Raw genomic sequence first — 20,906 nt, forward strand, 5'->3', positions numbered from 1 at the left:
CAAATGCTAACACGTGGTGCGAATCAACTCAAAGCAACCAAAGAAGTACAGAAAATACATTTTAACAATCAACTCGTGAGGAAAAGGAACGAAAGGCCTTTTGTTCAAAAAGAAAAAGATGATAAAAGTAGCCAGCGTTGCGGTCAATAAATACCTGTTCAGACACTACTCGTGAATATCAGTGGAAAAGCGTTTTTGTATTTAACCAAAAAGTGGATGCTCATGGCATCTGAAAGAAGCAAATGCTGAAATTTCTGCAACCTGAAATCACGCGCCAATCCTTCTATTCCTTACTTGTGATTGACCTACACCCAACCTGGTCATTGTACGCGCACGCTACCTGCAGAGAATTGAACAAGTCCATCGCATTTTTCAGGGCCAAAAAAAGGGGACGGCGACGCGAAGGCGATGGGAATGCTTGCATGATGATTCAGAAGTCAGCAGTGTGTTCCGTCTGCAAAACTCACCGTTGGTCTTGTGAGGGCAGTCTCAATGCAGACTCCACTCGTAGAGTCTTAAGACTCAAAGACTTCATCATAAGAAACTATATTTCTCAATGCAAAGTGTGTAATAGTAGTTTCTATACATAAAATTATTTATTATTTTTCTTCCATCACAAGATTCATGGATTCCATGTCCCCTCCACAACGCAAGTCTCCCTGATTTCTTGGGCATTGAGGGGCGCGTAGACTTGAGGTCTTATCTAGAAATCAAGTTTTGCTTTTTTTCCCCTTCTCTCTTCAATAATTAGAGTGCCACATCAGCAAAAAAAACTATAAATAAAGAACTATAAATATACTTAGACTCCATAGTAGAGTCTGGGTTGGGACTGCCCTGAAGGTCCAATTCATTTGCTAGCAGGGTTCCAAACTCCGAAGGGAGGCCTATGGCTGTGCCATACTTACCGATCCACTGAGATTCATGTAAATCTATATTATAAAGATCGAAAATAATTAAAAACTTTTTTTTATTCGGATTGGGTTCATCGTACCTCTCACGTTAGACCCACATGTCAGGATGAAAAGAGGTTGGAGGAGGTAGAGACCCATAAAAACTATGAGTTAGAGGATGTTTCTGCACCAAATCAATTGTTTTTTTCACTGGCTGCGGTTATACCCACCCCCGCGTCCGAAATCACCGCTCTGCTCACCGACCGCCGCAGCACCGCGCCCAAGTCTGGGTCTCGCTAATTTACGGTTGACCGTAGGGAGCGGCTCCCTACGGTCGATCTCCCGACCATTTTTTTTCTATTTTTAGTAATTTTTTTGTCGTTTTCAGATTTTGGATAAAAATTGTAAGAGAAATCTTGGAGAGAGAAAAAATTTTGACGAAAAAAAATTAGAAACAAAAATTTGAGAGGCAAAAATTGAGAAAATTTGAAAAAAAATACATTCAGAACAAAAAAAATTAGTAAAAATTTTTGCATCCGAAAAAATGCTTATAGAAAAAAAATTGCATCAAAATCAAAAAGAAAAAAGTTTTGGGTAAAAAAAAAGAAAAAACAAAAAAAATCACCTCGGCACCACCGCCGCCGCCCGAGCACTCCTGGCGGCGGGGAGCCCACTGTGGTGCCCCGCGCACCGGCGGCGGGGGATCTCACCTCGAGCCCACAACGGCACACGCACGCCGTCGGCGGGGGTTGCGCTCGCCCGACGGCGGAGCTTGCCCGGGGAGGCCGCGGGCCGCCCTGCTCCCAGCTGGTGAGGTCGCCCTGGGGTTGCGGCGAACGTCACCTCTCCCGGTTGGGCTGGAGCTCGCCCCGGAGGTGCGCGCGCTGCCGCTCCCCGAGGCCCATGCGCCGCCTCTCAGCGGGGAGCTGAACCTCGACGAATCCACAGCGGTGCTGGAGCATGGGAGAGGAGGAAGCCTCAACGGGAAGGGGACGGAGCATGGATTTGGAGGAGGACGCGGTGCTGGAGCATGGGAGAGGAGGAAGTCTCAATGGGAAGGGGACAGAGCATGGATTTGGAGGAGGACGCGGTGATGGATTTGGATCGAGAGCTCCCGTCGCTGCGAATGGGGGAACGGAGGAAAGAGAAGAGGGAAGGGCGCCGGGAATGGATCTGATGGGGGCGGAGGAAGGAGAAAGGTGTGGGGGAAAGTCAGAAAGGGGTGGGAGAGGCTGTGGGATCTAGTGGTGGTGGTGGGTTCACTTGGCTATGGGGGATGGGAAAATCGGGGCGCCGCGCGCGTCGACCGTGAGTCTCCAGACTCACGGTCAACCGCACATTCACCATCCGGCTCAAGCCCCCTCTCCCGCAACCCCATGTCCCAGCGCCAACGGCCGCAGTGCCCCTCGCCCGGTCGCTCCACTCCCGCTCGCCTGCTAATCGCACTGCCCGCCGGGGCCGCCCCGCCCCCATCTGCCGCGTGCTGCACGGGAACGCGCCACCAGGATGTTCCTGCAGCGTGATCCCCCGAAGCTGCCGGGCGTCCTCGGCGGTGTGATGAAAGCTGATCCTGTCGAGTGTGGCAGCGGCAAGAAGCCCGCACAGGAGCACACCAGCATGCAGTTGCTGCCCGGGCCATTGTCCAGGCCGGTGCCGTCCCGCGGCCATCACGGGTAGAAGGGGAGAAAAGGAGAAGCATTCGTGTTGCCTTGGGCAGTGGCGGTGGTGACCCATAGCACCAGGAGCAGATGAGAGCTCGAGGTAGCTGCTTGGATGTGAGATGGATTAGGATTGGCTTGCATTGTCTGACGGAGACCGTGTCCTGCTGGTGGGTCTGTTGCTCTCGGCGTGTGTCCACCAGCCGTAATCAGGTAATCAAAGCCTTGATCACTCTTGCCTTCGACTAGGTGTGTCTCCATCTACATGTTGTTCTTTTTTTAAGAATGCTTGAGGAAATATGCCAGACAAGCTTTCACGCTTTCAGTATTACTTCTAATATTGAGCACCTGGTTGTGTTACTGACCAATATTGTCAAATTAGGCACTGAACAACTACCCACCACATGTTTATAGAATCTATTTTGAATATTAGTTTAATTAATACTTAATTGACTACACTTTTAAATTAACTTATGAGATAGCAATGGCCTTTGATACATGTTTTTATAATTTATTTTGAATGTTAATTTAATTAATATTTAATTAAATACACTTTTGAATTAAAATCTAATTAGGTTCTTAAATAACGTGCGTGTCGCACGTGCGTCTATGCTAGTGTAGTTTAAAAAAAAGATTCATGTAAATTCTGCCTAGTTAGTCCTTTTTTTTCTAAAAAAAAACTGTCCAGATTGTGTGCAGCTGAAAATATGATCATTAGTGACAGCATAGACATTACGAGTTTGCTAATAAGTTGAAGATATGATCATTAGTGACGCTGTGATCCACCAATGTAAGCGAGTTCAGTGACGAGACCTCAATAATAATAAGTTGGTAATCGAGATCACAATACACAGACTCAGCACCCACACACACCAATCTACAAGACGAACGGCAATCGCCGATCCTATGTGGCCCTCCTCCCTACAGGAACATCATATACTGTGTCAGCTGTCTCGACTGGCAAGACTACAGTCGTACAGACGTACAGTTACACCTCGGCAGATCGACGGCAAGGAAAGAATAAAACAAGCAGTGAGGTACAGTCGTACAGACGTACAGTTACACAACTACAACTACGGACTGAGCCTGAGGGGATGATGGGTGATCATCTGATGAAGGCATGCCTCCTTGCGCCTCGCTCGTCCACCAGAAGCTGCGGGGACTTCGGACGGGTCACCTGCTTCGTTGACCTGTGAAAGAAACAACAGTTCATGAGGTTGAGCATACACTGTGGATGACAAAGTTTAAATGTTTTTACTCACCTCTGAGGTCGGAACGGTCTGTCGAACTTTGGGAGAGGCCGCGCGTGTGGCACCATGGATCTCCTCATCTGCTTCACTGCCTTCTCTTCCTCAATCTTCAGACATTGATTGCCATCAGTCCATCAGCAAAAGCAGGTTCGAAGAATGAACCAACCCGGGGAACAAGAAAGATGTGTACCTTTTGTGCGAATTCATTCTCCTCTCTCAGCCTTTTGTAAGTCTTTTCTTTCTCTTTTATCTGCACATCGCACAAAAATACAAGTAAACTTTTTTACGTCTGAAGAGCTGTTTCACAGGTGCCAAAAAGAGATAGCAATACCATGCTCCAGAAAATAACTAAATAAAATGAAGATCCATATGGAACATCGACTGACCATATTATCAAACTCTGATCTCTGAACCGCTCTCTCATCAACATGCAATGCAAACTGTTGAACTTCGGTGAGAGGCTTCCGCTCTTTCTCTGGAAGCGGGATAGCATCCCTGTGACAAGATTACAAAGGCTGTTTATGTATCTCGCTCACAAAAAAAGGGAAGAATTCTTAGGAGAAATGATTGCATGTCCTACTCACTCTTTCAGTATAGGTTGAGCTTTGACTATTCTCCTTTGAGCCTCTTCCCATTCTATTCTCTCCCTCTCTTCCATCAGCTTTTGCTGCTCTAGTTCATGTCGCACTAAACTCTCCAGTTGAAAGCCTTCTGGTCTTGTACAAGGCTTTGGTTCAGGTTTCGGTGGCACCTGAACAGGGATTTTGTTAGACAAGATGAGTCAAAAAGATGACTGCAACTGAAAATGTTCGTAGTAAAATTTTCACGTACCACTGGATAGTCTGTGGTGTATGGGTATGGGTTAGCTTTGTGAACCCTGGCCTTTTCCTCCTCCATCTTCTTCTGTAAGAGCTGTGCTTCTAGCTGCATCTCTTTTAAATGACCTCTTTCCTGCAAAAAAAAAGATGCATATTATTTTGTTGCGGCAAACATGATGAGAAATGCCATGAGTACTTTGAATCAAAAGTTCATATCTGAGTATCGGACAAACCTCTGTGTGAAGATTGAAAGGGTTTGGTCTGGTGACTCTGGGCACATCTTGCCTGTTGCTTTGTGAAGAACAATCAGAGTGAAGAGAGAGCTGCAAAACAGGAAAGAATTTAATAAGATTTGAAAAATGCTTTTATCAGAAAACAGTCAAACCATTATACAGAATGTGACTTTAGATAACAACCTTATCGAATAAATCGGCAACTGAAGGAGGGCCCAAGCGAGCATCGGTAGAAAAATGGAACTCCTTGGGAGCTGTCACTTGAGGCTTTGGGTGGGCAAACACACCAATCTCTCCCTTGCTCTCAAGAATCTGCAATGAATGAAGCCCAGAACTGAAGAGCCAAATTCATGATCTAACAAAATCATATGTTACTAAGAGATGCACAGTACCTTTTTGTTCAGTGGCTTGGCCTTGAACTTGGGGGCCTTCTCCAGTTCTTCTAGTTCAAGTTCCTGAGAACTTTTCACACTGTTGAAAGATGATGTTAGAATCAAGAATTGTTGGAAAAATGGTCAATGTCTAATTAAAATGGTATCATCGCTTCTATGTGGCAAAAGCAAACCTTGGAGGCCGAGCACGCATTGCCGTATGTAGCTGTGGTGGCTTGGGTTGTGTCAATTTTAGTGTCTTGCTTTGACTCTGTAAGATTGAAGCAATGAACTTAGTAAAAAGAATAACTGCATCCTTATATGGCAGAGCTAGGCAAGTAGCAACTTTACCTGAACAGTATCTGCGGACGAAATTTCAGAACAGGTGTCTGCATATCGTGTTGCTCTCTCCATTGTCTTAAGATGGAACTCCTATAGTTGATGCAAAGAATCAAAATAATCATCCAATGAAAAGAGTGTCTTTCATTCATGAAATTTGCCATGATGATAGAATACACACATTGAATTCAGGGACCTGCGGAGTTTTCCTTGGAAGGGGAGGGAATGATGGAGCTTCAGCTATCTGAAAGCAGAAAACAGCAACAAGGCAGCATGCGGTTAGAGTTAGGCAAAACTTCTTTCAACTAGTCAGCTTGTAGTTTAAAGTAAGACAATCTTCTTTCAAATTTAAGCAAATTATTACCTTTTTGTTGAATGGCCGTGCCCTGAACTTGGGGATCTTGGCCAGCATCTCCTCCTCTAACTCTGCAGTGCTCTTCACTCTGACTGCTCGGACTCTGTGGGAAGTCTGAAGCTCGGGTTCCTTCGGTCTGGTTAACACAAGCTTAGGCCTTCCCTGTAATGCTGCATCCTCCTGCATAACGCATAAGCAATCAGGAGGTCAAGCCACTTCCCTTAATTAATTATCAATGCTGTTTTCTTGATTCAGTATTCCAGTTGTAATAAATATAAATATAGACAGTAAAGTGGAGTTGCAATGCATGTACAATAACAAAGTAATGACAGAAATGGGATGTGATACTTACAACAGAAAGAGATCTGTTGTTAGCGATGCTCAGTTTTCTGGTCCCTGATTCAAACTTCTTAACCAATTCTGCTGCAGATACATATGGAGTCACTTCCTGCGAAACACCCAAGGATTCCTCTATCAGATTCACCAAAAAGAGAACATGTCATGTCACACACTCACACTTCAATGCTATCTCTAAACAATCCCCCACTAAACTTTAAAAGCAAGGCTCTCATTATGCAGCCTGGCAGGGGAGGAATTTTGCAGATACCTTCACAGAGTGCACATCCTCATACGCCCTCCTCATTTCAGAACTTCCTGCAGCTCTCCCCTTGTGAGGCAGCACCCTGGTCTTGACATTTAGTATCTGAGAACAACAGCAACAAATGAATTATTACAGCATCACAATGACATGGACTTTACAAGATCCATCTTCAATCTCACTCCCTTACCTGTCTGACCCTTCCATCATCGAGCTTCTGCCTCTTCACTGCCTGGTTTTCTTGCACAATTTCGGTAGCAGCAGTGGCTGCCTTTCCAATCCCCAAATCATAACCACCCCTGACAGCCAATGACTCAGACAACGGAAACAATCACAGGATTGCATAATATATACAGCATACAGGTGAGCTTGACTCTTACTTGACCACGCTCCTCTTGACGCTCATCGAGCCCATAGGACCTGCTTTGCACAGCCCCTGCGTCTTTGGCGTGCGTGCCTCAGTCTTCAGTGAGGATCTCGCACATGTTGAAATCGCGGGCGCAACTTTGATGGAAGTTGGAGGAGGAGGAGGCCTCTGCAGCTTAGGCGTGCTGGCAGAATCACCATCTGCTGCTAAAGCCATGCAAGTATTGGAGTCATTAAGAAATCACAATTCCACTCACAGCGCACTGATCAAAGAACACAAGCGTAAAGAGTTAGCAAATGGCAACCCACATTTTGCCGCGGGATCTCTAGGAGGGAGGAACTCGAAAGATTTGGGCGAGTCGTCTTTCTCTTCTTGAGCTGGCGGTGATTCTGACATTGCCTCGGAATATGAAGCACTGGCCAAAACAAGGAGGGCACAACTCGTTCAATATGCTGATCACAGAGCACGAAATAATATGAGACACAAATTCTTAGTGAGAAGAGGTTACCTTTGCTCCTCCTGCTGGCTCCCAGCACTGGCACACGCCCCACCAGGATTGCCCTCAGTTGTGACCTGAAGAGAACTTCAAATGTGAGCACAACTGCTACTGAAAACTGCATAGAGAACACTCGGAACCAGGAAGCAAATCACGTACAGATCCGAATGATGGGTCCTTCTTCACCTGCGTACTCCTGAACACATGTAAGAAGAGGCAAATAAGAATTAGAGTAATTAACTGGCTACCCTGATGAACCGCAGATGAATTTCAGAAAGGGATGTCTCCGGCGCATACCCAACAGTAGAATCTGATGCGTGGACGGCGACGTCTCCTCCTCCTGCACAGTTAATTACTCTAATTCTTATTTGCCTCTTCTTACATGTGTTCAGGAGTACGCAGAATGTACGCGACGTCTCCTCCTCCGCGAGCTCCTCCTGCACAGTTACAAATACACAAATCACCGGATGAGAAAAACGGAATGGAATAGCCAAAATCGGGGCGGAACCGGCCAATCTCCTCCCGTTTTGTTTTGTTACCTTCAGAGGCGGCTCCTTGGTTTCCGCGAAATCGCAGAGGACCGCGACCTTGGCCTCCGCCCTCGAGTCCCTGATCCTGGGGTTGAACGCTGCAATCCGGAACAAGGAGGGATATCAGGAAAAATTCGGCGAGGGAAATCAGGGCTGGAGCGGAGGCGGAACTGGGAGAGAGGGAGGGAGAAGGCAATCGACGAGGAAGGCCGCAGCGGCGAGCGGGTACGTACGCGAGGGGGCGTGGCTGCGGGCGGCCTCGAACCAGCTCTCGGCGGCGCGGACGGCCTCCTCCGTCTCTTCGTTGATGAAGTCGAAGAACCTCGGCGCGGAGAACTCGTACGCCTCGTCGATCGCCGCCGCCGCCGCCGCCCCCGTGTCAGGCGCCATGGGTGGATGGCTGGATGCGGAATCGCTGCCTAGGGCCTGGGGGGATCAGACGCTCTCTCTCTCTCTCTCTCTCTCTCTCTCTCTCTCTCTCTCTCTCTCTCTCTCTCTGCGATTAAGCGATGGGGAGACACAAGTGAAGAAGAAGGGGAAGCGTCGGCGGTTGGACGGGATCGAGAGCCTTGGCGGCGGGGAGATGAACGTTGGGGGAGGTGGGGATAGGGGTAGGGGTCTCCAACGGTCGGGAGGTTTGAACACTGTGCCAAAAGGATTTAGTGATGGATTGCCATGGTGGGTGGGTCGGATGCACGCGCCCGGGCCGCAACGGCTATTTTCCCGGTGAGCCTGCGGGTGGGCCCTGGGAGATGAGCGGTCGGATCACGGAGGGGGCCAACCAGCCCAATTCCAAGGGCAGAAACAGAAACTACTGGCCGCAGAAGGAAAGCATGTCGCCAACCGGCGTCCAGCTAGTTCTGACAGCGCGTCGGCCGCTGTCCCGGTCGAGAGTCGAAGTGTGTTCGAGTCGCTGGATGGTGGGACCCTGCCGAGAAGAGGTCGTTCGCGAGATACCACGATCGACGCGACACGAACTTCTCACGGAACAGGTCCCCGTTCAGTAGGGAGCGATGCACCGTGAAAGCTACTACTACTACTAGTGATGCACTCCTGATATACCGATACAGATTGACCCAGGTCCCCGACCATTCCAGCAACCAAACGTCCAAACCGACCGCCGCATACCAGTAGCAGAATGCAAGTTTATACCTTGTGAATTGCGATTGTACTTGGCTACGCACGCACTAGGAATGCTTCACCAATTGTCCAGTCCAGTCCGTCGATTACAACGTCTGCCTCTGCCACGATCAGCAAGTGATTAGCAAGTAGTAGCTGGCAATCAACGCAATTACTGAGTGCACGCCAATAAATATGGCCGACCTATCATCCAAAGCTTCAAACCAGACTCGCGAGCACAATCGCCACTTTCGCTAAATGTTCCCGCCTAACCCTGGACACTAGTATATGTTATAAAAAAATGATAGAATTCTGGCAAAAAAAATATCATATTTTAATTAGATGCCAACTGGTAAAATTTGGATATGTCTGTTCTTGAGATGTTATACAAGTACAGCGGTGGAAGTCATATCAGAAAATGTGCAGAAATGTTATTCACCATGAACACAACAAATGAAACAACAGACGGTTGGGACCATCTAGCAGAAAGAGTTCAAAAGATTGCATTATGTACACTCAAAATTAATTATACACCAAATCAAAGATGAAATATCTCTTCATTTTGTATCGCATGAATCAAACGGAATTGAGATCTTGCGAAACTTGGTTTTGCCACCTGCAACAACGGCAGAAACTCATTCCTTGTCATGGCTATACTAAGCAAGGAAAAAACACAGGAATTGCGGACCAACCTTGTTAGAAGGAACCTTGCCAGCGGGCTTACGGTAGGAGCAGCCAATGGTGGCGTACTAGCTAATTTCTTGTAGCTTGCTTGTTCGGAGGGAGGTTCAGGCTTCTTTGCAAAAACTGAAGCTGCCGTCTCTTGAAGGCCTCGCAACGAGGACTCCTTTGAGCTGCATCAAAAGGAATCATGAGCAATTATGAGCTGAGAAATGACCAAGGTCTATTCTCGAGAGAGTATGAGAACAAGTGATGGCCCAACCTCCCTAGCCGGTGTAGCAATCTGTCAATCAGTACTTCGCATGATCCAGGTATCTCATGTTCTAGATCCATCAAGGAATCAAGGAAAGCATGAACAGCAGGTCGTTCAAACTTGTCACCAGTAGCCTGCAGCATAATTGCAAGAAAGTCCTGATTTGGAATAGATGACTGGAGAGATTCAAAGTTATCAAGACAAGAATTGTCTTAGCAAATGCACTAGCACTACTAAACCATTGTCAAAAATGAGGATGAATTAATGAATGTAGTGATTTGAAAGATAGAATGAACATGTTAGTAGAATACTAGAATCTAATTGAGAAAGAACTACGAGAGAGAGGGAGCATGCAAAACACATTACCTCCTTCAAAGAAGGGATTATCAATGACGAGATTGCAGGTGAAGCTACAGAACTAGAAGCTCGAGAAGCTGATTGTCCATCAGGTAACTGCCGTGATTTGCGACCTTTTTGCATGTCTAGACTCTCACTAGGATGAAGAACATAATTTTGAAAAAACAGTTACAATGGGGCACAATGTTTCTGTCTTCAAATTTAAAACACGGATATAAGTAAACTTGGAAGTACCTTTGAACATCTTGACTATTTACACCAGAAGATCTATGCGCATGTGATTCCTTTTCATGCCTGCTGACAACAGGTCTTTCTCGAGCATTTCCCTTTCTTAACCCAGCCTGCAAAGCAGCCTTTGCCTGTATGTACCGCATAGTACATTAAAAACTATGCATTTACTAATAACCACATACAGAATACAGGAAACAAATTATTCATCTGCGTCACCTCAGCAAGGTTAACAGCACTATCCTCTAGTGAAGCGCTTGATGCCTTTTCTTGGATCCCCAGCCTTGACCTTGAAGATCTTGGAGTTTCTGGGTCTTCACTTTGACTCCAAACAACTGTGCCACTGGAAGACATATCTTCATATGAGGAGAATCTGCTGGGAGGCTAACAAATGAGGTGTATCAGTTGCTGCTACTCCCAGGACAGTAGGCCTATTCATTTTACAAACCTAACAACAACATTTTTAATTTACCTTGGAACTGTGGTTGCTAGCTGCTGGGTACAGCTGAGATGCTCTTGAAGACCGTAGCACAACTGTTCCTGACCCACTTACAGATTGGTCATTCTGGTAAAGAATTTTAGTTAGTAAAAATCATCAAAACTTAACAAAGTTGCATGCCACAGATCAAAATCTCACATCATCAGTAGAGCTTTCTAGTCTCCCACGATCATTCAGAGATTCTTCAGACCCAGTATATGATGCCCTCCACTGATTTTCTCGATCAGCTGTACGTTTTGGTGTATTTGGACTTTGAGGCACATCAAACCTGCTATCCTTGGTGGAGGCAGTCTGAGGGGGCCTGGAAACAACTCGGACAGTTCCCGTGCCTTCTGATCTATCAGGCAAATCCCAGCCTGTAGCTTTTCTGACTGTTCCTTGACTACAGTAAAAAAATAATCATCAGGTGTGTAAAGACAGAAATGAAGTTTACTTACTGATTTCTTAAATCTACCTCAATGGTGGAGCTGCATCTTTTGCCCTATCAACCTTGATAGTACATGTACCAACATCTTCTTCAACATGTGTCAGGCCATTTTGTGTGGCATCCATGCGTTTCGCTGCAAATTTTGGCCGCTCTCTGCCCATACCAGCAATAGAAGCACACAGCATGACTGAGATGAACATTGATACAATAAATTATCAGTTCAAATAGTGTATCCATTAACCTTATTCTCTCCAGAAGCTTCGAAGTCTTTCGTGCATTTTTTATGAAACGATGCTTAAGAAGATCCTTGGCACTAGGCCTCTGCGAGAAAGTGAGAAAAGAGAACATTAAGCACAAGTGAGGAGAATATAAATTTAAATGTCATTCCAGCTTACATATTAAATTACCATGTCAATTACTGCCAAATAAGAAACCACGACAATGACCCAGGATTTTAAATAAACTACAGTATAGTAACTAAAATGATATAATAAATACGCAAATCAGGTACATAATAGTGAAGAAAAATGGGTCATGACACGGGTAGAAATACAGAACAAGGATTTTACCTCTGCTGGATTCTTCCTTAAACATAGTGACACAAACTCTTTCATTGGTTTAGAGAAATGCTCATCAAGCTGCATATTAATAAATATCATTTATCCTCTTGCACAGAAATGCATAGAGATGCTTTTGGTAAGTTGCAACACACTTGGTAACAATTATTGAAAATGAATCAAATGACCTGTGGAGGATTTTCACGAGGTATCATGAAAAGAACTCTCATGGGATGAATATCTGCCAAAGGGGGTTCACCTTTTGCCATTTCAATAGCAGTAATACCTAACGACCAGATATCTGCCTGCATTGAGACACAACTTTGTCTAAATAAGCCATCAATAAGAATAAAACTGTTTAGCAAATGCATAATTACCTTCTCATTGTACCCTTCAGAATTTTGAATCACCTCAGGTGCCATCCAAAAGGGAGTTCCAACAAATGTCTGAACAGTTCAAAATCATTAGCAGCAACACAAGGTTCGCTCTCAAATCTATGCAGATTGTAAAGTGCAAAAAAAAAAATCACAGTATGCTTCCCACAGATGGCTGCAGGATTGTCATTAAGCTAAGTGTTAAAACTCCTACAATATCAATATAGTGATAGATACAGCCTTCCATCTAGAGCACAGTCAGTCAGACGATACACACAAGTGCATGTTTACAAATCCAACTTTGAATCCTACCATGGTTTTTATTACAAAAGAAAAAACTTAACTTTAGTTCTTGAGTTCTTTCTAACTTTCCATGAATGAACCCTCCATTCCTTCTCTAGTTCTCTCCCTTGCCTATACTCAACCAGTTCCCCACTACACAGGCCAATAATGGATGCGCATTACCTGTCTGGCTCACTACCGGTCAATATATGGTAGCATGACTCATGGAAGCATTTTCAGTTTTTCACAGTTATGCTTAAAAATAGTAATAGAGTATTTGCACTTTCGGAGGAAACATAAAGCTATATACTTTTTCCATGAACCAAATACACCCTCAAGCCATATGCGATGCTCCATCACACAGTGATGTTGTAAATAATGTAAGCAGCAATCATGAACAGGTCTATTATCAGTTATTAGGAACCGCATATTTGGGCATTTTCCTCCATGATGAGGCACTTCACGAATGGTCAATAATGATTCGACCATCTTGCAGGAGGAAAGAATATGTCCGGGAATCATAATTCACCAAGTTACATTAAAAAGGGTATTTATGAGTTTGTCATCACCAATTGCCAGTTAAAATTTCCGGAAAACAGTGTTTTTTCCTACTTGGTTGGATGCCTCTTAGAAGGCTGGACTCAGTACCCAGCCAACATACTCCCAAGGACAAAGCTACTAATGTCTAAAAATGTCACCAGAAGTCCATTGACTAGAATGGAAAAGGTTATCTATCTATTTATGTACATGGAAAACAATTGGTTAAACTTAAGGCACCACAATAATACTAATATCAGAAAAGCCCGAGAAGAAATCCTAGAAATTCTTACATTAATCAGGAGAAAGAAAAAAAAATCTAATCCATGAATATGGAGGGAGTAGATTATAACAAGGTACATTTTTACTAGATCCACAATAGCTGTATGGAAAATACAAGTGCATTTTTAGCCATAGATATTAGAGTTGTGTACTGAATATAAACATATTTCTCAAATCTAGCCATGGATTACATAGGTTATTCCTAGCTGTACGAACGATGTAATGATTAAAAGATGCTACAGTACCTACATGCTCCATTGAGTTGAACAGGATCATATATGAATGTCTAGCAGCACAGCACATATATGGTAAACACAGTCAACAAGTACTGTTTTCAATAGGGACTGACAGTTTAGTCATCTGGAAATGATAGCTAATCAGTTTACAAGAAATAATAAGGGGGTTTGATTCTATTATCTTTTATACCGAGGATTTCATAAATGAGTAGAACGTAAAATCAATCATCTAGGCCAGTCAATTTGAGCTATAGTTGAGGGTTTAAAAGGTTCCTGATGCATACACAGAAGTATTAGCAACTTAACATGATCAAAGAATGGTTAAGATTGTACCTTTCTCCTAGACATTGTTTTAGTTAGCTGTGCAGAAACCCCAAAGTCTGCAACCTGTGGAATACACATGGTAACATCACAATATGTATTATAGGTTAGATATGAAGAATAGCAGTCACAATGAAAAACATTCCTAAATGCAGAATCTTCCACAAGTATTAGGAAAATTATACCTTCACATCTCCACTTTCAGTGAGGAGGATATTTGCCGCTGCAAAATATCAAACAATTTATCATTGCAATTTACATCATGCTAGGCATTACAAGAAAAAACAGCATTGGCAACAGCATATCCTGATTAAATAGTCCTTGCAAAACAACAGGATCTCTTGTGTTTGCGTAATAAGCTCTATGTTTAACAGTATCAAATATAATGAATCCTTACATGTCACACTGAGTAAATGGTTTGGATTAGCTACCGTAGAATTGGATGCTAACCCTCATCTTTCCGCATAGAACTTTTAAGGTAGATCTGTTTGACCATAACCCTTCGCATCACTATACCTGTGGAAGGATGTACATTAAAAATGTACCCTTTAGATTTGCAACTAGGGTGGTTTGGCCGTTTGGTATTGGCATTGCTCTCCCTCTATATCCACCAGCACCTCTAAGATTTCGCATTTGTCCGGTCTCATGCTACTACCAAGTAACCAACAGGAGTAACGATTCTTCCGCCACACCTTCAGCATCTTAAGTTCTTAACCCAACCAAATTTGAATTGAATAGCAAATAAGATCCAAATGTTTTCATACAAGCAAGGAATTTAAATGGAACAATTAATAAAAGTTCAAGTAACTTTGGTAGTGTTTGGTTGAGAAATGTAGACGGCAAGGGTAACGGTAAACCAAAACAGCGGGATCTGATACAAGGTATGAAGGTAACTGATTACTGCCTTTCTTTGGAAGTTGCTTATAAGGTGACGGTACCTCAATCACCCAAGGCGTGCTCACTTACTGGTAGATAGATGCAGATTGGTTATCCTCAGCTGGGCATCGTAACAATCGTCATCTGCAGCCTCGCTCTCCCAGTTTGTGGGCCATGTCAGCTCCCTGCGCTGGAGGAGTTCGCCGATGCTTGGGAACTCTACTGCTGTTCTCCACCGTCATGGCCATCTAATCGGTGGCGCAATGCTCATGTCTGCGGCCAGGACATCCTACAAGCAGGCTGTCCATGTTCACGGCCTCGTGCCCTCGAAACTGCGCAGCAGTTATTAGCGCAGGAGCTCAGCACCACTGTCCTGCACTAACCGTGCACCGGCCAGAGTCCAGCGGTGTGGGCGCGGAGCACGTGTTCGCGACGCTATGGCAGGGTAGGGCCCTCTTCGACGCCTGCGGCTACGTGGCAGGGACCAAAATCATGAGGCAGCAGGCCGAGTTCGCAACAGATCGAGGCCAGGCTGAGAGAGGGATCAACTCTGCGCCGCTGTATCTAATACGAGGAATTTTGAGCATTATTTGGATTACACTATGCTGGTAACGGATGTCGTGCAACCGGCTTACAGCCCATCAAAACCAAACAGAAACTAACGTAATCCATTAACGCTGTGATCTAATTGCGGGATAAAATAGGCGAACCAAACACCACCTTTATTGTATCAATAGTCATAGTCAACTAATTTGACATGCAGTATAAGATATGTTCTATGCATCCCAGGACGGGAATGGAGTGACTACTTGATTAGGGTAGTTCAAATGGAGTGGATAGGTTTCCAAAAAAATATTTTGTAGTGCAAGAGTAATACTGATACCAAGCAATTGTTGTATTACTATGTTTACAGAATACAGTAACACCATCCTTATAAAAAAAAACTCATGTCCATTGGTTTTAGTTTCTTCTGGTTAGCAGACAGACAGTTATTGAAGGTCTAATACACTGCTTATGTCTCTGTGGCTGTTATCAATCAAATGGCTGCACAACCTCCAACTAGATACATTTATTTCCATGGCAATGATATATACATAACTAGCAAAGGGATTACCAAAACCAACGGGAAAAGATCTATCAATATATATCACATACACTATGCAACGAGGTGAGTCAATCTGGAATATTATCCACTACCACCTAAAGTAAACACAACTTAAGGGAAGGCTCATTCCAGAAGACTTCAATTGCTATTGGTTGGTAGTTGCACCAAATAGTTGCAGGTTTTCAAGAGAAACATCCAGGTAAGAAAAAGAAAAGAGGGGAGATGTAAGACCTTTAATATCACGGTGGATTTTTCCTTCAGAATGCAGATATTCAATTGCATGTAACAAGTCCCTCAGAATGCATGCGATAGACATTTCGTCCAGAGGAGGGCCAGCTTGAAGCTGTTACAGAGATGAAAGCAACAGCAACATTAAATTATCGCCCAAGTAGTTTATCAGATACTTGGCACATGACAATGGAATAACATTAACTTCACTTCTATCTGCATTGTATGAAGCATTGTGTTGGGTCAATTGATAAAGGATATACAAAACATACAAGATCAGCCACAGAACCACCAGCCATGTATTCCATTACTATCCACAGTTTAGTCTGGTGAAGATAAGAGCCGTAATAATCAGTTATATAAGGGCACCGGCATTGTGACAAAACAGATATCTCCTGCAACAGGAAATAAAGCCTTTTAGGGAAAGAACTTTTCATACAAATGCATGTTAAGTTGATCCTATGATAACCTAGTATCGAATATAGAGCACGAGGTGAAACTACAACCTTTTGTATGTCTTCAATGTCATCCTCACTGCATGGAATTGGTTGAAAAGAAATTAATAAATTGGAATAAATTTTTGGTGGAAAACACAAAACAGACCAGAAAAAACAAAGAATCTGTAATGACAATGTGTACCAATTAGTTAAGTATTTTCCAAGGAAAATTTAGTTACAGATGAAGAATGAGGTACAGGACCTGGTAAAGTTTGCAATTTTACGACAAGGACATCCTTTCCAAGGAAATCTAGTGGTGATATAATTATATGAAAGTTTTTGACATTGATTAGAGGGAGTAGCCGATCAAAAAAGAAATAGAGGGAGTGGAAATGCATGCAACCATAAGGCTAGACATGGGCATCCATTCCACAGAAAAGCAAAACTTCTCCATTCCTTCTCCATTTTTTTCAAAACATAAACACACCACCGGTATTCAATACCCAAAACAAATAAGCATTTTTGTGTACAATTGGGGGAAATATTACAGGTATTGTGAAAATAATAACTAATATGTCAAGGTAAAATCTATGTTATGGGCTTACGCTTCTTCCAGATCAATGACTTTTATAGCAACCTCCTTACTCAATTCCTTGTCAAACCTACAAAAAAAATAACACAAAAGAATATTGAGAAAGCATTGAAATTCAACATAAAATGAGGTAGGAGAAAGGATAGAAGTACAACTCATGTGTGAAATTTAAGGGGGCTCGATGCCTATGGATAAGAACATATGATAGAAAATATTCAATAGCTTTTGAAGTGAATGAAGAGATAAGATAAATGTTGCCATTCTCCATGCAAATAGCACACCAACTTTGATGTGAATTATATGTGAAATAAACAGTATAAATTTATGAGGCCCGATACAAAATACATAGTGGAATTTAAGTATAGAGGAAACATCATATGGAAGTTGCCTAGGCAGTGAGTTACAAACGAATTATTAACCAATTTCTCCATGTAACACGCACACCCTTTATTTTTTAGAACACCTGAAGCCCACACATATTTTCTTTGAAAATTTGAGGAAAGCAACTAGCAACAGCCTACCCCTCACTTAAGTGTGTCACATCATAAAGCGCTTATGTAGTTATTGTCTACATGAACAAAACACAGTCATGTGAGCAAGCATATTCCTCAGTCCTCACAAGAATGGCATTTCCCCACATAAAGATAGCTATTAATACATAGAAAACAAGTTGGATAGCATGTGATCACTATTTCAAAGGTTGGTTACGTAGCCGCCTGGGCGGTGCATAGGCACTAGACGCCACGCTCCTGCCGAGCCCCAAAGTTGCTGCCTAGCCTGCCTAATGGGCCACTACTCACTAGGTGCCACCTGCATATCGGTTTTTTAGAAGCAGAGCTGCCATCCAATACTAAAACCACCCAATTAAAGCTGTCATGCCCTGCAAGCTCATCTCAGTTAGCCACTATACCAACCCGTGTCCGCCAAAATCCCTCACCCAGCACTCAAAACCGCATCATTTCACCCCAGATCCCATGAAACCACCAATGCCACCGAACTAACGTGAACAAGCAGGTGGACAACATCACAAACGCCACTCCGCTGGCCACTCGGTCACCTAACTCCCAAAACTCAACGCACGAATTCCCCGCTGGACCCAGCCCCGCCTCGAGCCCCAACACTCAAATCCGCAATGCCGCTCGACCGGCAGCAAAACTAGCGGCTCAATCGAGCGCGGCCACCGCCCGCCGCGCATCAGCTCGGAAATCCGCGCGATGTAATAGGAGGCGAGAAGGAAAATTTGGGGGCAGGAATAGGAGGGCGTCATCCGTACCCTTTGTAGACGTCGCCGAAGGAGCCGCGGCCGATGAGGTCGCGGCTGCTGAACCGCGCCTCGATGGCGGCCGCCATCGACGCCGAGTCCGACATGCCTCGCTACCCCGAGATCCAGCAGCCGGGCTAGGGTTTTGGAGGGCCGGGATCGCTGCCGCGTTCGGTCGCCGTCTTCCTCCTGGCGCTAGGGTTTGGATTCGGGGCGGCGTTCGTCTCGCGCTACTCGCTAGGCGCTGCCTCCGGTTTCGCCCATTTCGACAGGTCGCGAGATTTGGCGTTGGTGCCTGGTTTGCGTCTGTTCGTCCGGGGAGGTCAGGGACGCGATAGACACTGCTGTGTGGGGCCCTCTATAATGTCCCATCCGCGAAGTACTCGACCAAAAATGATTTGTATAAATTCGCGATTCCTAGCTGCTAATGAGTACCGTTCGGTTCGTTAAGAATACATCAGATCAAAGGTACATGAGGCCAGATTTGATTTTTTAAATTGCTATCATATTGAATATTCAGATGTCAATTTGAATGTGCAGATACCAACTTAATATTCAGAGCTATAGACAAATCTATTAAACATAATTAATGCATAATTAGTGAAAGATTACTGTAGCAATTAGTAGTCAAATTATGGACTAATTAGATTCGTCCCGTCACGACTTATGAAATTAATTTTTGTAATAAATCTATATTTAGTACTCCTAATTAGTGTGTAAATATGCGATGTGATGGGACTTATAACTTAAATTAAAAAACCAAATGAAATCTTAGCCGAGCAATCTGACTAGAAATTGTTCCATACAGTGGTTTTCTATGAACCGAACCAACCCTTGTGTTCGTGGGATGGATGGATGAATGTTTGAGAAATGAATGACACGTTAATAGTTTGGAACTGAGGGAGCGAGAACGTGAGATACAACATAACTGGAGTGTTTTTTTAAGAAAATATTTGGTTGGAGAAATAAAATCAGATCTCGTTCAGAATCTTAAAATTGAATTCCATTCTGATAATTATAATTTAGACCCAATGTACAAAATAGCTAATAGCCCGCTATTGCCCGCTATTAGCGTGGAAGATGGAAATTGATTCTAGCATGGAAGATGGAAATTGATTTTATGCACCACCAAACTATGGTTTTATTTCGTAACATATGGTAGCTTTTTGGCTCACTTCTCTATAGTAGAAATATATCACATAAATATCTTCCTCGTGGGTCAACAATAATATACAAATATATTCCGTATATCCACGCTATAAATTTAGGATAGGTTTATATTTAAATTTTGGAAAGTAGTAGGATGTCAAATTCTAAACCAAATAACCTAGTTTATTAAAATAAGATGATCCAAACAACCCCTCAGAGGATTTGTCTAAATCATATTCTTTTGTTACGCAGCAAACACCATGTTCAAGAAAATGCTTGCATTAATTTGGCCTGTAAGTTTCGGTCTATCGTGCTTTGCTGGTGATGATTGATAGGGATCGATGTTCTCGCATGCTTGCAGCAAGCGTGTGACGGTGAAGAGTGAACTACCATTAGTTGTTGCTTTGAGAACAAATGGGACGCAGTACAGTCCCTTAGCATCAAGGTTGGCCTGGCTGGGAGATGTTGCACAAACAGGCCGTGAATAGTGCAAGTATCAGGATTTCAGGAGATGTGATCCATATCCTTCTATCTAGCACTTGCGGCCCTGTTTGGTTTCTTCTATAGATTTTAAAATACACAATTCGAGAAAAAAAATCTTACATGCATGAAGGGTCAAATAAAGTTTATTTGCAAAATCTCTTCATGGATGAGTATAATTTTTCGCGACGAATCTAATAACTATAATTAATCGGTGATTGGCTACAATGATGCTACAGTAACCATCCTATAATCGTGCGATCAAAGGCCTCATTAGATTCTTCACGGTTTCTAGCGCAAGAATTCTGGAGTTAATTTTGTAAATTGCATTTATTTGACACCTCTAATTAGTGATCAAACCCATTCTAGAAATTCTAGAACACAAACCAAACAGGATTGTGAACGCCGGTGCCTGAACCTCTTGACCTTAACGCAGTCGCAGTCCCTGTTGCTCCTCCGGAGCAGCTCGACGCCTCCTCGTCGGCGTTCTGCCCTTCCACCTCCTGTTCCCGCACTGCCACCTTCTTCCTCGGCATGCCAGCGCGCTCTGCCATAGAGTTGGTGCTGGACGAGTCGCCGTTCTGCAGCGCAACATCAGCCATCAGGTGCAGGCGTGTCTGGAGCTGCTTCAGTCTCTGGTGGATCATGCGGCTGGCATTTCTGTCATTGCTTCTGTTAGAGAATGAAAATTGTAGGGACAAGAATGTAGTGAATGGAGCA

General features: G+C 43.8%; 2 protein-coding genes and 1 long non-coding RNA gene across 7 annotated transcripts; 1 reads left to right on the forward strand and 2 right to left on the reverse strand.

Moving 5' to 3' along the window:
• The first annotated feature begins 2,188 nt into the window (after nucleotides 1-2,188).
• On the forward strand, nucleotides 2,189-6,298 carry LOC120689024. Its single transcript, XR_005681208.1, has 2 exons — nucleotides 2,189-2,761; nucleotides 5,752-6,298. It is a non-coding gene; the product is annotated as an uncharacterized LOC120689024 (long non-coding RNA).
• LOC120688996 (protein TPX2-like) lies at nucleotides 3,340-8,523 on the reverse strand. 5 transcript variants are annotated; one of them, XM_039971355.1, is made up of 25 exons: nucleotides 8,381-8,523; nucleotides 8,139-8,346; nucleotides 7,915-8,003; nucleotides 7,797-7,812; nucleotides 7,673-7,721; nucleotides 7,535-7,571; nucleotides 7,388-7,452; nucleotides 7,188-7,294; nucleotides 6,893-7,085; nucleotides 6,703-6,811; nucleotides 6,522-6,617; nucleotides 6,267-6,362; nucleotides 5,924-6,094; nucleotides 5,741-5,803; nucleotides 5,572-5,652; nucleotides 5,415-5,491; nucleotides 5,242-5,320; nucleotides 5,033-5,161; nucleotides 4,850-4,939; nucleotides 4,630-4,749; nucleotides 4,383-4,549; nucleotides 4,185-4,293; nucleotides 3,989-4,048; nucleotides 3,811-3,905; nucleotides 3,340-3,738 (listed from the first exon to the last, which is right to left on the reverse strand). In XM_039971355.1, exons 2-25 carry the CDS (start codon nucleotides 8,293-8,295, stop codon nucleotides 3,654-3,656), a joined length of 2,340 nt encoding a protein of 779 aa, XP_039827289.1. In that variant the 5' UTR covers nucleotides 8,296-8,346; nucleotides 8,381-8,523; the 3' UTR covers nucleotides 3,340-3,653. The 5 variants fall into 5 exon arrangements, with proteins under 5 accessions (XP_039827289.1, XP_039827300.1, XP_039827285.1 ...); XM_039971366.1 differs by having other exon boundaries at nucleotides 5,756-5,803; nucleotides 8,139-8,522; XM_039971351.1 differs by having other exon boundaries at nucleotides 8,139-8,520.
• An 811-nt stretch (nucleotides 8,524-9,334) lies between these two features.
• On the reverse strand, nucleotides 9,335-18,868 carry LOC120689019 (serine/threonine-protein kinase 4-like). Its single transcript, XM_039971372.1, has 20 exons — nucleotides 18,570-18,868; nucleotides 17,310-17,366; nucleotides 16,774-16,801; nucleotides 16,540-16,662; nucleotides 16,271-16,382; nucleotides 14,244-14,281; nucleotides 14,071-14,124; nucleotides 12,404-12,472; nucleotides 12,215-12,331; nucleotides 12,039-12,107; nucleotides 11,711-11,790; nucleotides 11,497-11,622; nucleotides 11,181-11,424; nucleotides 11,016-11,108; nucleotides 10,763-10,927; nucleotides 10,550-10,674; nucleotides 10,325-10,451; nucleotides 9,968-10,092; nucleotides 9,717-9,878; nucleotides 9,335-9,640 (listed from the first exon to the last, which is right to left on the reverse strand). Exons 1-20 carry the CDS (start codon nucleotides 18,662-18,664, stop codon nucleotides 9,601-9,603), a joined length of 2,049 nt encoding a protein of 682 aa, XP_039827306.1. The 5' UTR covers nucleotides 18,665-18,868; the 3' UTR covers nucleotides 9,335-9,600.
• Between the last annotated feature and the right edge of the window lie 2,038 nt (nucleotides 18,869-20,906).

The sequence above is a fragment of the Panicum virgatum genome, chromosome 2K, assembly GCF_016808335.1.
Source record: "Panicum virgatum strain AP13 chromosome 2K, P.virgatum_v5, whole genome shotgun sequence".
In the NCBI taxonomy this organism is placed as follows: Eukaryota; Viridiplantae; Streptophyta; class Magnoliopsida; order Poales; family Poaceae; genus Panicum; species Panicum virgatum.

Coding starts and splice junctions, on each gene's coding strand:
- LOC120688996 (XM_039971349.1), bottom strand. CDS start 8,295: ATGGCGCCTGACACGGGGGCGGCGGCGGCGGCGGCGATCGACGAGGCG. Junction 5,804..5,923: donor CACGGCCATTCAACAAAAAG/GTAATAATTTGC, acceptor TTCTGCTTTCAG/ATAGCTGAAGCTCCATCATT. Junction 4,750..4,849: donor CTTTCAATCTTCACACAGAG/GTTTGTCCGATA, acceptor TTTTTTTTGCAG/GAAAGAGGTCATTTAAAAGA.
- LOC120689019 (XM_039971372.1), bottom strand. CDS start 18,664: ATGTCGGACTCGGCGTCGATGGCGGCCGCCATCGAGGCGCGGTTCAGC. Junction 12,473..14,070: donor AAACAATGTCTAGGAGAAAG/GTACAATCTTAA, acceptor TGAACTGTTCAG/ACATTTGTTGGAACTCCCTT. Junction 11,623..11,710: donor AAGCTTCTGGAGAGAATAAG/GTTAATGGATAC, acceptor TGGTATGGGCAG/AGAGCGGCCAAAATTTGCAG.